Genomic DNA, 16,216 nt, shown 5'->3' with positions numbered 1-16,216 from the left:
TTTGTTGACATTGAGGGAGAGGTTATTTTCCTGGCACCACTCCGCCAGGTCCCTCACCTCCTCCCTGTAGGCTGTCTCATCGTTGTTGGTCATCAGGCCTACCACTGTTGTGTCGTCTTCAAACTTGATGATAGAGTTGGAGATGTGCGTGGCCACAGAGTCATGGGTGAACAGGGCAGGGTTCAGACCCAGGGCCCCAAGCTTAATGATGAGCTTGGAGGGTACTATGGTGTTGAAGGCTGAGCTATAGTCAATGAACAGCATTCCTACATACAGTTGAAGTCTGAAGTTTACATACACTTAGATTGGAGTCATTAAAACTTGTTTTTCAACCACTCCACAAATTTCTTGTTAACAAACTATAGTTTTGGCAAGTTGGTTAGGACATCTACTTTGTGCATGACACAAGTAATCTTTCCAACAATTGTTTACAGACAGATTATTTCACTTATAATTCACTGTATACACTTAGATTGGAGTCATTAAAACTTGTTTTTCAACACTCCACAAATTTCTTGTTAACAAACTATAGTTTTGGCAAGTTGGTTAGGACATCTACTTTGTGCATGACACAAGTAATCTTTCCAACAATTGTTTACAGACAGATTATTTCACTATAATTCACTGTATCACAATTCCAGTGGGTCAGAAGTTTACATACACTAAGTTGACTGTGCCTTTAAACAGCTTGGAAAATTCCAGAAAATTATGTAATGGCTTTAGAAGCTTCTGATAGGCTAATTGACATCATTTGAGTCTATTGGAGGATGTATTTCAAGGCCTACCTTCAAACTCAGTACCTCTTTGCTTGACATCATGGGAAAATCAAAAGAAATCAGCAAGACCTCAGAAAAAAATTGAATGTACACGGCCGTGACGATGACTTGAAGAAAATTATCTCGGGAGGTAATGTGGTCGGCATTCGATGGTGAGCTATTCCAGATCGGGAGAACAAAAGGACTTGAGTTCCTGTACGTTAGCGCAATCACACCATGAGTAGTTAATCATCAGAACATACACCTCCACTTTTCTTTTTCCTGGAGAGTTCCTTCTTCCTGTCCGTGCGATTACTTCAGGGAATTAAGCAGTAGCCTATTCACGCCTCATGGATGATAATGTCACATTACATCAATGACCTGCAACATGTCGTAAAACATATTCAGAAGAATCCCCATTGTAACACATTTAGATGTTTCCCAACATCCACAAAATGGTGGCAAAATGTATCAATAATGAGATGTTTGAAAACCATTTATTTGAACAGTTCTGTATTCGTTTCTGTTGTTTCTAGCACCATAGTGATAACTGTCCAATATCTGTCCCCGGCTCTGCTCAAGAACTTCACTGAGGCTGACTTTCAATTCAAGGTGCGTGACTTTGACAGTGTGACACACACACACACACACACACACACACACACACACACACACACACACGGAGAGCTAGTGAGCTGCTGCTGAAGCCCACGCCAGGAGTGACACACACACCACACACAATGCTTCATACACACGCACAGACACACAAGCAAACACCAGAGCACACCGCACACCACACGCATGCTCGCAAGCACGCACCTCACATACACACAACCTGCCTCCTAATCAGCTGTGCCTTTACTGCACATCTACAGCTCTCACTAGCTCAGTACCCAGCAGTCTCAATCCAATCATAATGAGGCCTTCTCCTACCTCCCTCTTCCTCACCTCCTCTTTCCTCACACCTCCACCTCCTCCCTCCTACTCCCACACCCTCCACCCCCACCCCTCCCCTCCCACCCTCCCAACCAACCCACCCTCCCCTCCCTCCCCCAACCCTCTCCACATCCTCCTCCTCCTCCTCCTCCATCCTCCCTCTCACCCCACTCCTATCACCAACTCCCCTCACTCACTCCCATCCACTCTCTCACTCCTCTCATCCTCCCCTCCCCTCCCCTCCTCCTTCCACACCCCTCCCTCTCCCTCTCCCCAACTCCCCCTCCTCCCATCACCTTCCCTCTCCACTCCTCACCTCCCCTCTCCTCTCCCCTCCTCACCTCCTCCATTCCTCATCTCATCTCCCCCCCTCCTCTCCTCCCTCCTCTCCTCCCTCTCTCCCTCTCCTCCACCTCCCCTCCTCCTCCCTCCTCCCCTCTTCATTCCCTCATCTCGCCTCCTCATCCCCCATCTCCTCTCCCCTACCTCCTTCCTCCACTCCTCCTCTCCCCTCTCCTTCCCTCTCCTCTCTCCCTCTCCTTCCCTCACCTCATCTCACCCTCTCTCTCTCTCCCCTCCTCCCCTCCTTCCCTCTCCCTCTCCTCCCCTCTCCCCTGTCCTCTTCTCCTCTCCTCATCTCCTCCTCTCCCCTCTCCTTCCTCTCCTTCTCTCTCCCTTCTCTTCCTCCTCTCCCCTCTCCTTCCTCTCCCCTCCTCCCTCTCCTCATCTCCCCTCTCCTCCTCCTCTCTCCTCTCCTCTCTCCTCTCCTCTCCTCCCTCCTCCTCCCCTCCCCTATCACCTCTCCCTCTCCTCCTCTCTCTTCCCCTCTCCTTCCTGTCCTCCTCTCCCCTCCCCTCTCACCCCTCCCCCTCTCTCCTGTCCTTCCTTCCCTCCCTCTCCTCCTCTCCCCTCCATTCCATTCCTCCTCTCTCCTCCCCTAGCCTCCTCTCTCCTCTCTCCTCTCCTCATCCTCCTTCCCGCTCCTCCTCTCCCCTCTCCTTCCTCTCCTCCTCTCCCCTCCTCCCCTTTCATTCCCCTCATCTCGCCTCCTCTCCCCTCTCCTCATCCCCCATCTCCTCTCCCTCTCTCCTCCCCTCTCCTCCTCTCCGCAGGTTGACGTTTATTGGGATGAGTCTTGTCTTGAGGCAGAACTGAGCGATTTCCGCTAGATGGGCCAGCTGCAAAGTCAAAATTGTCTATGTCGGGGGGAAAAATTGCTCTTAACCCCCTAGAGTCATTGTCCTCGCCCCTGTGGAAATCTAATTTGCATAATTACATGTATTGAATCTGTTATTCAATGTGTTTGTATGGGCTAATAGCAGTAAGGCCAAATACATTTTTTTTTATCAAATTTTTGTTTTGCTATTTTGTTTTGATACTTCAAGGGGTCTTAATTCTAAATCACATAGCAAAAATGATCCTTAGTATTACCTTCTTAAAACAATTCTATATACTGGAGCTTAGTAGAACCGTCCCGTCCCCCGGCTTACACTGTTTAGTGAATCTTTTATTCAATGCATTTGTATGGTCTAATAGCAGTAAGGACAAATAAAAAATAAAAATAAAATATATATATATACTCGAAGGGGTCCTAAAATTCCAAATCAAATAGCTAAATGATCCTTGGTATGACCTTCTTTAAAACAATTCCATATAGCTTAGTAGAACCCTCCCACCCCCGGTTTAGACTATGATGGGTTAATTTAAGGTTAGGCATTAGAATTAGCAGTGTGGTTAGGGTTAAGAGATGCCTCCAGAACAAGATTCATGACTAAAAACGCTAACCTGCCTCTTTCCTCCCCCTCTCCTCTCACAAGATGTTCACAATCTTTTCAACATCCTAGTTGTGTGTGGATATAATGCTCTTCTGATTGACCTAGACATTGAGTACCATTGTTTAGAGATTTTATTTTTTTTGCTGGAGAAAAACTAATATAATGTACTGTGTGTCACTGGCCAGGTGTGGAACTCATACTTCAGTCTGGCTGTTCTCTACATCAGCCAACCCAGCCTACAACTAGAGAGCATCACCCCGGCCAAGAGGAAGAAAGTGTTGGACAAGTATGTGCCCTCAAAGAGTTCCCATTCAATCATCATCACCATTGTTTACCGTTTCTCTTCGAGCATCTTTTGTTTTGTTTATACAGTGAATGTGTTGGACAAGTAAGACTCCTCACAGTGCCGCTCTTCATCATGGTTTACCACTTGTCCTGAAGCATGCGGTGTTGTCTCTAAAGCGTTCATCTGGACAGTAGCTACCTCCAGTGTTCATCTGGACAGTAGCTACCTCCAGTGTTCATCTGGACAGTAGCTACCTCCAGTGTTCATCTGGACAGTAGCTACCTCCAGTGTTCATCTGGACAGTAGCTACCTCCAGTGTTCATCTGGACAGTAGCTACCTCCAGTGTTCATCTGGACAGTAGCTACCTCCAGTGTTCATCTGGACAGTAGCTACCTCCAGTGTTTATAGTGGGGTATAGATCCTTAGGTTTCTGGGTCAATATTCGGCTAGAGAGACCACTTTTCTTACAGTGTCGCCTGAGGTTGTACGTTTTAATCTTATACCGTAGTAGTGATTTTGCGAGAGGCTTTGAACTTTGAACTGTCTGCTCATTTGTGTCCTTTAGTTTCATTTTATCTGACTTAAAAATCAAATCAAAGTTTATTGGTTGCATACACAGATTTGCAGATGTTATCGTGTGGTCCGCTGTAGCTCAGCTGGTAGAGCATGGCGCTTGTAACGCCAAGGTAGTGGGTTCGATCCCCGGGACCACCCATAACAAAAAATGTATGCACTCATGACTAAGTCGCTTTGGATAAAAGCGTCTGCTAAATGGCATATTATTATTATTATCGCAGTTGCAGCTAAATGCTTGTGTTTCTAGCTCCAACAGGGCAGTAAAAGGCAATGATGATGTGAAAGTAGTCTCTTTTAAAAGGATCTTAATTTGAGAGTGATAGCAGGTGTGTCAGAACAAAACTTAATGACCTACTTTCAGAAGCTCCAAAAAAAAAATCCTTTCTACCCCAGGATGCGATCTATTTCTCCATGCTGGCTTTCTCTGTTTCTCACATTGCCCTGTTCCCTTCCTGTTTCCCACGTTGCCTTGTTCACTTCCTGTTTCTCACAAACATTCTTTCATAGGAGAGCTAATGAGTACCAGGCTTAAGTTAAAAAAATATGAGAGTACCATTTCTGACATTGCCTTCACACACTGTAGGACTTCTGTAATTCTGTGATCATCATAATTCTGTGATTTTCAAGGAATGAATGTTCTTCAATCTCAGTACATTTCCTGATCTGTTAACAGTGGATAGAAAAATCCCAAAACAAAACCAATAGATATAATATCCAACACATGTCCAATATTCTGTAGCTAGAGATCTATGACTCTGCACCTGTTTTGTTTCTAGGTATGGTGATATGAGGGTGATGATGGCCTATGAGCTGTTCAGCATGTGGCAGAACCTCGGTGAGAGTTGCTCTCTACTTCACCCTTTATCGGGCTATGTAACCTTACATTTTATATGTAGCATTCGGAGGACGTACTGTACTGTAGGTTCCTTACCCATGTACAATTTTCCCTTTCTCACTCGCCCACCAAACGTACAGCATGTTCACTTGGTACCTCACATTACAGTTGAGCAGCCAAATGTTAACATGTAACAATATTGACCTCTGCAGATGATAAGTGTTTCAACATAGCACTTTCTTTCTAATATTCTCCCAGTGCTTTTCCGCCACACTTTTGGGTTGATTAAAATGTTGATCTAAATTCTACCATGCTCTTCTTTTTCTCTCTGGAAATCCTATTTTCTGCCGTTCGTTGCGTCTGGTTGATAGAAAGTGGTTTTTGTGTTTATTTAACGTAAAGTCTTGACTCCTCCTCTTCCTGTCGTGTCCAGGTGAGAACAAGATCCACTTCATCCCAGGTATGATAGGTCCGTTCCTGGGTGTGACCCTGGTGCCTCAGGGGGAGGTCAGGAACATCATGATCCCCATCTTCCACGACATGATGGACTGGGAGCAGAAGAAGAACGGCAACTTCAAACAGGTACACGCGAACACGCACACACGAACACGAACACGAACACGCACACAAGGATGTGATGGGCTGTAGCAGAGGAAGAATGGGTCAGGGTTGCATTCCTCCACATATTTAATATTGAACCTTTATCTAACTACATGTATATACAGTAGGTAACGGGGGCCCTCTTTCACTCATATTACTTCAATTTCTTCATATTATTTCAATTTCTTCATATTATTTCAATTTCTTCATATTATTTCAATTTCTTCGTATTGCTTCAATTTCTCCTTATTATTTCAATTTCTTTCACATACAGTATTTTTCTAAAATTCCAATGCACTCTTCAGGTGTCATGAACGTTACAGAGCATGTATGGCATATCGACTGGGATAAACCTTTTTTTTTTTTTTAAACCAGGTTTGACCTTCATTAGAGAGTGAGATTAGAGTTGCCTTCTCTCTCCTTACACCCTGTCTTATATGGTAGGACAAACAGTGTTGTATTCATACTGCTGTGTCCAGGTGGAGGCAGAGCTGATAGACAAGCTGGACAGTCTGGTGTCTGAGGGGAAAGGAGATGAGAACTACAGAGAACTCTTCAGCCTGCTGTAAGTAGAGGAATACCACACACACACACACACACACGCTTGGCCCTTTCTTGCTCTAACCTGTTGGTTTTGCTACCTGCTCTGATAACCGTTTCTGTACCTCCTACCTTTAAAACATTGTGTTTGCGTTGCTCTCTTTCTGCTGCGTGGGGGATTAGAACCCAGCTCTTTGGGCCTTACCCCAGGTAAGATAACACACCTTTAACCGTCTACTGCCACTAACTCCTCTCTCCTGTAGCTCAGTTGGTAGAGCATGGCGCTTGCAACGCCAGGGTTGTGGGTTTGTTTCCCACGGGGGGCCAGTATGAGAAATGAATGTATGCACTCACTAACTGTAAGTCGATCTGGATAAGAGCGTCTGCTAAATGACTAAAATGTCAAATGTAGATCCTGTCAAATGGTGTACACAGTGATCACTCAAACCCAGGCCTTGGTGTTTCTTTGTCTCCAGCCTGCTGGAGAAGATCGAGCAGGAGACGTGGAGGGAGACTGGGATCTCCTTCATCACCTCTGTCACACGGCTGATGGAACGCCTGCTGGACTACAGGTACCACTAGATAGGTCCCAACTTGTTATGGAACAGTGGAGAACAGAAGGTAATATGCATTACAATACATCAATAACTGGATTTGTTCCTCTCTCTGTTTAGGGACTGCATGAAAGGAGAAGAGACAGAGAACAAGAAGATTGGCTGTACTGTCAACCTGCTGGTAAGACACTGTAGACTCTGGCTGTACTGTCAACCTGCTGGTAAGACACTGTAGACTCTGGCTGTACTGTCAACCTGCTGGTAAGACACTGTAGACTCTGGCTGTACTGTCAACCTGCTGGTAAGACACTGTAGACTCTGGCTGTACTGTCAACCTGCTGGTAAGACACTGTAGACTCTGGCTGTACTGTCAACCTGCTGGTAAGACACTGCAGACTCTGGCTGTACTGTCAACATGCTGGTAAGACACTGTAGACTCTGGCTGTACTGTCAACCTGCTGGTAAGACACTGTAGACTCTGGCTGTACTGTCAACCTGCTGGTAAGACACTGTAGACTCTGGCTGTACTGTCAACCTGCTGGTAAGACACTGTAGACTCTGGCTGTACTGTCAACCTGCTGGTAAGACACTGTAGACTCTGGCTGTACTGTCAACCTGCTGGTAAGACACTGTAGACTCTGGCTGTACTGTCAACCTGCTGGTAAGACACTGTAGACTTTGGCTGTACTGTCAACCTGCTGGTAAGACACTGTAGACTCTGGCTGTACTGTCAACCTGCTGGTAAGACACTGTAGACTCTGGCTGTACTGTCAACCTGCTGGTAAGACACTGTAGACTCTGGCTGTACTGTCAACCTGCTGGTCAGGCAACCCCCAGACTGTCACCCTGCCATACTGAAACAGTGGGGTAAAGGGTTTGTTTTGGTTTTAATATATTGTGTCTGTTTGGTCCCTAGAACTTCTACAAGTCAGAGATCAACAAGGAGGAGATGTACATCCGCTATATCCACAAGCTGTGTGACATGCACCTCCAGGCTGAGAACTACACAGGTAATACACCTCCAGGCTGAGAACTACACAGGTAATACACCTCCAGGCTGAGAACTACACAGGTAATACTGCATGCACCTCCAGGCTGAGAACTACACAGGTAATACTGCATGCACCTCCAGGCTGAGAACTACACAGGTATGATACCCACACACAAACCTATTCACTCACAAAGGGAAAGAGTGTACTAGCTATGGTTGCAAAGCTACCGGTAATTTCCCAAAGTTACCGGAATCTTCAGTACTTTTGGTAATGCCAAGAGTGTGCAAAGCTGTCATCATGGCAAAGGGTGGCTATTTGAAGAACCTCAAATATAAAATATATTTTGATTTGTATAACACCTTTTTGGTTACTACATGATTCCATATGTGTTATTTTATAGTTTTGATGTCTTCACTATTATTATACAATGTAAAAAATAGTAAAAATAAAGAAAAACCCTTGAATGAGTAGGTGTTCTAAAACTTTTGACTGGTACTAATATATATATATATATATACACACATACATACACACATACAGTATTAAGGAAATTAAACACAAATGGCATTCACTAAGTTGATGGTTTATATTTAGGAGAATGATTTACAGCTTTGCTATTTATTCTTTATTTTAAAATCATCTTATTTAATTGTTTCATAAATTGTACATGTGCTAAAGCCACACAGAGGGCCAGAGATTATTACAGACGCCTGGGATAATCTGAATTTACCAAAAAGGGCCACTAGATGTCTTGTGATAAATTACATAAAATCCTTGAAAGATACAACAATTCTAGGTGGTTTAGTATAGTAAAATACCTTCCCTTTGCAACCTTAGTACTTGCTAAAATGAAATAACATGCACTTTTAACATTGCTGTGCTTTACTCCCATGGGCACGTTCAATATGGCCACAGATCCACACATAACTTGAAAGGGAATGTCACTAGTAGTGGTAACTCTAATTCTATAGTTCAACAGAGGCTGTTTTCATCCTGCTGCTGGACTGTGAGCTGTTGTTCCCAATGATGTACTGTATAAACTATATGTAGTATGTAAACATGTATGTCTATACGTCCCCCCCCCCCCCCCCCCCCCCCGTGTAGCTCAGTTGGTAGAGCATGGCGCTTGCAGGGTTGTGGGTTCGATTCCCACGGGGGGGCCAGTATGAATAATGTATGCACTCACTAACTGTAAGTCGCTCTGGATAAGAGCGTCTGCTAAAATGTAAATTTACCCTGCGTCTGTACTGGAAACTACTGCACTGCCCAGCTATATGTTGTCCCTAGTGATGTCTGGAAACTGTATGTTTGTCTATATGTTACTCTACAGAGGCTGCGTTCACCCTGCTTTTGTACTGGGAGCTACTGCACTGGGAGGAGAGGCCTCTAATGGAGTTCCTCCACTACCCAGCCCAGAGCGAATGGCATCGCAAAGAGGGCCTCTGTCGCAAGGTCATCCACTACTTCAACAAGGGAAAGGTAAGTGGAACATGTACTGGAAAACCCAGCAAAGTTCAGACACTACTTCAACAAGGGCATTGTAGATGGGGAATCAACTGTCATCAATCATTTATCTCATAATCTAGAGGGTGTTCACCCATAAAATGATTAATTCATTCAAGGTTTATACAAATATGTCCATTTTAATAGAGAATTATGTCAGGAAAAACAATAGTCCAAAGCTCATGTCTCTACCATATGGTTCAAACATTACAAACAATTTACTCTGAGAATTCAGCATGTTTAGAGTGAATGGAATGTCATCAAAGTGGTCAGTGCTCAAGAGAACTGTCAACCGACAAGCTAACTAGTGGCTACATGTTCGTGAGTGAAAACATGGGCTTTTACTAAATGAAATCCACTGAAGACAAAAAAAAAAAAATAGGGACTAAATAAATATGTATTTACAAAGCTAGGAGACAGAATTTCAATATCCACCGTCCACGACGACGATCTGTTCCTGTTTTCATTGTGTATTTCTGAGTCTACCCTTTAAATCACCATAGAAACGGCCCCTCGACTTAGATTGATCACCAATTATGAAGGTATGAAGTTGATTTTAATTGGTCCAACCAGCGGAAACACCTCCAAATGGTTCCACCTCACAACGCCAAACATGGAAGAGATACAATCAAGAGCGGCGTAGTCTAATCTACCAACGGTCACAGCAAATTAACTTACTTATTTCATCAATACTGTCAAGAACAAGTATATTAAGGTTATAATATTGTAGAGAACAATCTAGTGATTAATATGTAATTTATAATGACATAGGGCAAAGAACTACATTTTGAAAAATTTCATAGCACCGTCTTGAATTGCCCCGTTTTTCTCTACATTGTACAGCAGTGAGTGAACGCCATTAACCCACAGCTATTCATGGGGTTGCACATCCGTCACGCCATTGTTATCAACGTTCTCAAGCCAATCTCAGCCATACTGATGCCCAAAAAGATTGAGTGATGCCCAGTCATTCTTAACGGGGGGCTAATGATTGTTTCACCTAAATTAAAGTATAGTGGCTTGGAAATAGGATGACATTGCCAAAGTAGGTAAATCATTAGATGGGAACAACTTTGTCATCATTATGATATTGTCAAATGTAATTTTAGAGAGATGGCAATGTTGCCATTAGCTAGCAAAGTTCGTCAAAAAATAGCTAGCAATGCTATCGTAAGCTAGCTAAAATTCGGTGCTCTCCCCTCAATCTTAGCTAGCTGAAGTTTTATACTCCATCTAAAGTCAACCTGGCGATATCACAATGAGGTTTAGCTACTAATTATTTGCCTCATTTTTGAAATGTCATCGTGTTTCCAAGTCACTAATAATGCACAAGATGAGTAGAATGCAACAGGTGCTCAAGATAATCTTCATAACGATATCGTGACGCAACGTGCAATCCATGAATAGCTTTTTTTTTTTGTCCCTATTGAAAACGAAACAAATTACTGATCAATTTTCATATTATGTTTATTTTGATCTCTGTGTGTTTCTCCAGTGCTGGGAGTATGGAGTACCATTGTGCAGAGAGCTGGCTTTCCAGTATGAGACGTTATATGACTACCAAAGCCTCAGCTGGATAAGGGTGAGTAGATATAGTTGCTGCAGATTGTGGGGTTTTAGGCTTCCTGGCCACCGTGCTTCTCCATCTGCATTGCTTGCTGTTTTTTTTTTTTTTAGGCTGGGTATCTGTATAAGCACTTTGTGACAGCTGCTGATTTAAAAAAAGGGCTTTATGAATACATTTGATTGAGAAATGGTAGGTTTGCAACCCAACTTGAGTGACCAAGATTTTCACTTAAATATCCTATTGATGTCAAGGGGAGAATTGCACAATATATATATATTTTTTTTTCTTGTAAAACACGATTTGTGTTTTGTCAGAAAATGGAAGCAGCGTACTATGAGAACATAATGGAGCAGCAGCGTCTAGAGCCAGAGTTCTTCAGGATGGGATTCTACGGGCGCAAGTTCCCCTTCTTCCTCAGAGTGAGTCAATCCTACCGTATGGGGTGCATCCCAAATTACACTCTATTCCCGACCCTAGTTAGTACACTATGTCTGACCAGAGCCACATAAGGAATAGGGTGTCATTTGAGACACAATCAATGTCCTGAATATTCTGCTTACTTACTTACTCCATGCTGTGTCACTAGAACAAGGAGTTTGTCTGCCGCGGTCATGACTACGAACGGCTTGAAGCCTTCCAGCAAAGGATGCTGGGAGAATTCCCACAAGCCATTGCCATGCAGCACCCTAACCAACCAGACGAGGCCATCTTACAGTGCGATGCCCAGTGTATCCTTCTGAAATAAAGCGAGAATGGGAACTGTAGTGTCTGTGTGTGTGTGTATATACACAGAGTGTACAAAATATTAAGAACACCTTCCTAATATTGAGTTGAACCTCCCTTTTGCCCTCAGAACAGCCTCAATTCGGCGGGGCATTGACTCTACAAGGTGTTGAAAGCGTTCCACAGGGATGCTGGCCCATGTTGACTCCAATGCTTCCCACAGTTGCTGGATGTCCATTGGGTGGTGGTACATTCTTGTAACACACGGGAAACTGTTGAGCGTGAAAAACCCAGCAGCGTTGCAGTTCTTGACACAAACCGGTGTGCCTGGCACCTACTACCATACCCCGTTCAAAGGCACTTAAATCTTTTGTCTTGCCTATTCACCCTCTGAATGGCACACATACACAGTTCATGTCTCAATTGTCTCAAGGCTTAAAAATCATTATTTAACCTGTCTTCTCCCCTTCATCTACACTGATTTTAAGTGGATTTAACAAGTGGCATCAATAAGGGATCATAGCGTTCAGCTGGATTCACCTGGTCAGTCTGTCTTGGAAAGAGCAGGTGTTCTTAATGTTTTGTACGTCCAGTGTGTGCTCTCTTGTGTATACGCCAAATAGAAAACACACTGCCCCCCCCCCCCCCCAGGCATCTTGTCCTTGACGCGGTACCTCTCAGACCTGCAGATCTATGCGGTAACGCCGGTACCGGAGAATGTCAAAATTCTCCAGATGGACCGCGTTCCAGACCGCATCAAGAGCTTCTACCGGGTCAACAACGTGCGTCGCTTCCGCTACGACCGGCCCTTCCACAAAGGATCCAAAGACCGAGAGAACGAGTTCAAGAGCTTGTGGATCGAGAGGACTACGCTGACCCTGACACACCCTCTCCCTGGCATCTCCCGCTGGTTTGAGGTGGACAAGAGAGAGCTGGTGAGTGACACTATATACCCATGACCACAACACTCCTCTGTAGCTCAGTTGGTAGAGTGTGGCGCTTGCAACGCCAGGTTAGTGGGTTTGATTACCTGGAACACCCATGTATAAAATGTATGCACGCGTGACTAAGTCGCTTAGGATAAAAGCGTCTACTAAATGGCATATTATATTATTACACCGTGTTGGTGTTTTGGTACTGCAGATGAAAATAAGTGTTAAATCTGTCTGTAATCATGATGTGTAGTAACATTCATTTGGAGGCGAAAGAAACGCACACCTGTTTAGGAGAGGTGCTGGCTAGCGGAGTAGAACACCTGTTTAGGAGAGGTGCTGGCTAGCGGAGTAGAACACCTGTTTAGGAGAGGTGCTGGCTAACAGAGTAGAACACCTGTTTAGGAGAGGTGCTGGGTAACAGAGGAGAACACCTGTTTAGGAGAGGTGCTGGCTAACAGAGTAGAACACCTGTTTAGGAGAGGTGCTGGGTAACAGAGGAGAACACCTGTTTAGGAGAGGTGCTGGGTAGCAGAGTGGAACACCTGTTTAGGAGAGGTGCTGGCTAGCAGAGTAGAACACCTGGTTAGGAGAGGTGCTGGGTAGCAGAGTAGAACACCTGTTTAGGAGAGGTGCTGGCTAGCAGAGTAGAACACCTGTTTAGGAGAGGTGCTGGCTAACAGAGTAGAACACCTGGTTAGGAGAGGTGCTGTCTAGCAGAGTAGAACACCTGTTTAGGAGAGGTGCTGGCTAGCAGAGTAGAACACCTGTTTAGGAGAGGTGCTGGCTAACAGAGTAGAACACCTGTTTAGGAGAGGTGCTGGCTAACAGAGTAGAACACCTGTTTAGGAGAGGTGCTGGGTAGCGGAGTAGAACACCTGTTTAGGAGAGGTGCTGGCTAGCGGAGTAGAACACCTGTTTAGGAGAGGTGCTGGCTAACAGAGTAGAACACCTGTTTAGGAGAGGTGCTGGCTAACAGAGTAGAACACCTGTTTAGGAGAGGTGCTGGCTAGCAGAGTAGAACACCTGTTTAGGAGAGGTGCTGGCTAGCAGAGTAGAACACCTGTTTAGGAGAGGTGCTGGCTAGCAGAGTAGAACACCTGTTTAGGAGAGGTGCTGGCTAGCAGAGTAGAACACCTGTTTAGGAGAGGTGCTGGCTAGCAGAGTAGAACACCTGTTTAGGAGAGGTGCTGGGTAACAGAGTAGAACACTTTAAAAAGAAAAGGAGAGTCTCACACGCAATAATTTAACCTAATAACCAACGTTTCGACAGACAAGCCGTCTTCATCAGGGTAACGTAACAACATGAAAGCAACTTGCATTGTGTTGTCTAGGTGAGTCCTGGCCTCCTCCTTCCTCAGGTCCCCTGTTACAGTCCTGTTGTGTGTGTTGTCTAGGTGGAGGTGAGTCCTCTGGAGAATGCCATCTACGTGGTGGAGAACAAGAACCATGAGCTGCGGACCCTGATCGGCCAGTATCAACACAAGCAGCTCCATGGCAACATCAACCATGGCAACATCAACCTGATGTCCATGTGTCTCAACGGGGTCATCGACGCTGCTGTCAACGGGGGCACAGCCAGATACCAGGAGGTAGGTACCACCATAGAACCAGGGGAGACTCATCAGAAGAGGAAGGGGTGCACCATCCTCCTCAGTGAATTTCATAAAAATAGTTCAACATAAAAAAAAAAAAGCTATCCTTTTTAGATAAAACTATACTAAATATATTCACGTGTCACCAAATAATTCATTAAAACACGCTGTTTTGCAATGAAGGTCTACAGTAGCCTCAACAGCACTCTGTAGGGTAGCACCATGGTGTAGCCGGAGGACAGCTAGCTTCTGTCCTCCTCTGGGTACATTGACTTCAATACAAAACCTAGGAGGCTCATGGTTCTCATCCCCTTCCATGGACTTACACAGTAATTATGACAACTTCCGGAAGATGTCCTCCATCCGATCAGAGCTCTTGCAGCATGAACTGACGTGTTGTCCACCCAATCGAAGGATCAGAGAATGAATCTAGTACTGAAAGCATAAGCTACAGCTAGCTAGCACTACAGTGCATAAAATGTGGTGAGTAGTTTGGAACAAATTAATTTATTCAAAAATGAAGAAGCAAGAATGCATCTAGCTAGTTTAGCCTACTCAAACACCCTGCTCAAACAGAGAGGGATGCTATGTTAGCTAGCTGGCTATGACTATCCAACACTGGAACTCTTCTAAGTGAAGGTAAGCTTTTGGTTTTATGAATTTATTGCCACCGGGGCCCGCCGGAGTAACTGCTAAATTGCTGGCTGCTGACTGTACTGCATGATTGTAGCGGGTTTACTAACGCGTTAGTTCTAGTAGCTATGTTGACTATGTTATTAATATGGTAACAGTGATGTAGGCTGTGTGTAGCGGCTAGCGGTTATGATATGAAGGTTTGGCTTGGAAAGGTTTTTTCGCCTGGTCACAGACAGCTGATGTGTTGTGCACTGAGGTCCACAAACGAAGGGAAAAGGTGAGAGGAGAGCGTGTAGATGTGAGGAGGAATACAATGATCAAAGGGATCATGCTTTTTTTATGTGGCTATTATGAAAGTGAACTCTGTTTGCGTGTGATCAGGGGTCTATTCATTGCGCCGATTCTGTTTCTTTAACGGAAGCAATTGGAACGAAACCGGGGTTAAACATACCTGAATTTGTCCAATAGAAACTCTTGTTTGCAACTGTTGGACTAATGACTACACCCTAGATCTGTGACGCGATGAGGTTGGACCCAGGAGCAGAGAGGAGACCAGACAGAGTGTCAGAGGAAGGCCCTCAAAATTGTCAAAGACTCCAGCCACCCTAGTCATAGACTGTTCTCTCTGCTACCGCACGGCAAGCGGTACCGGAGTGCCAAGTCTAGGTCCAAAATACTTCTCAACAGCTTCTACCCCCAAGCCATAAGACTCCTGAACAGCTAATCATGGCTACCCGGACTATTTGCACTGCCCCCCCACCCCATCCTTTTTACGCTGCTGCTACTCTGTTAAGTATTTATGCATAGTCACTTTAACTCTACCCACATGTACATATTACCTCAACTACCTCAACTAGCCGGTGCCCCCGCACATTGACTCTGCAACGGTACCCCCCTGTATATATAGCCTCCCTACTGTCACTTTATTTTACTGTATATATAGCCTCCCTACTGTTACTTTATTTTACTTCTGCTCTTTTTTTCTCAACACTTTTTTTGTTGTTGTTTTATTCTTACTTTTTTTGTTTAAAATAAATGCACTGTTGGTTAAGGGCTGTAAGTAAGCATTTCACTGTAATGTCTGCACCTGTTGTATTCGGCGCATGTGACCAATACAATTTGATTTGATTTGATGAGACGAGGAAACAGTGGTTTAGGATAAACATAAATACTTTACTGAGACTTGGTAACAGAAGGTTCACAATAAAACTGGGAAAACAACAAACACTAGAGCTAGAAAACTCACTCAGGAGACAAACACATCAAGCTTCTGCAAAGGGAAACAGAAAACACACCTCTCTTCAAAGGGAAATCATCATCATTAGTGATAGAACACGCCTGAGGGTCATTATAGTCTCTATGATGGTCTCTGCTGCCCTCTGGTGACAGGTGGAACCATGACAAGATCAA

At 44.5% G+C, this 16,216-nt stretch overlaps 1 protein-coding gene across 1 annotated transcript in view; it reads left to right on the top strand.

Annotated features, from left to right (window-relative positions):
- LOC311138296 (dedicator of cytokinesis protein 3-like) overlaps positions 1–16,216 on the top strand; it is a gene marked incomplete at both ends in the record, with an annotated part of 83,865 nt that overhangs the window by 52,506 nt on the left and 15,143 nt on the right. Inside the window, 14 exons of the mRNA XM_084172975.1 lie at positions 1,292–1,367; positions 3,652–3,752; positions 5,106–5,164; positions 5,598–5,746; positions 6,244–6,329; positions 6,781–6,876; positions 6,979–7,039; positions 7,775–7,868; positions 9,181–9,329; positions 10,849–10,935; positions 11,235–11,339; positions 11,507–11,648; positions 12,325–12,578; positions 13,973–14,167. Coding sequence (XP_084029101.1) covers positions 1,292–1,367; positions 3,652–3,752; positions 5,106–5,164; positions 5,598–5,746; positions 6,244–6,329; positions 6,781–6,876; positions 6,979–7,039; positions 7,775–7,868; positions 9,181–9,329; positions 10,849–10,935; positions 11,235–11,339; positions 11,507–11,648; positions 12,325–12,578; positions 13,973–14,167 — 1,654 coding nt within the window. The remainder of the gene's footprint in view (positions 1–1,291; positions 1,368–3,651; positions 3,753–5,105; positions 5,165–5,597; positions 5,747–6,243; positions 6,330–6,780; positions 6,877–6,978; positions 7,040–7,774; positions 7,869–9,180; positions 9,330–10,848; positions 10,936–11,234; positions 11,340–11,506; positions 11,649–12,324; positions 12,579–13,972; positions 14,168–16,216) is intronic.

The sequence above is a fragment of the Coregonus lavaretus genome (genome assembly GCF_964263955.1).
Source record: "Coregonus lavaretus genome assembly, chromosome: 12".
Taxonomy (NCBI): Eukaryota; Metazoa; Chordata; class Actinopteri; order Salmoniformes; family Salmonidae; genus Coregonus; species Coregonus lavaretus.
The sequence above is the reverse complement of the archived record's forward strand: the minus strand, read 5'-3'. Positions and strand labels throughout refer to the sequence as shown.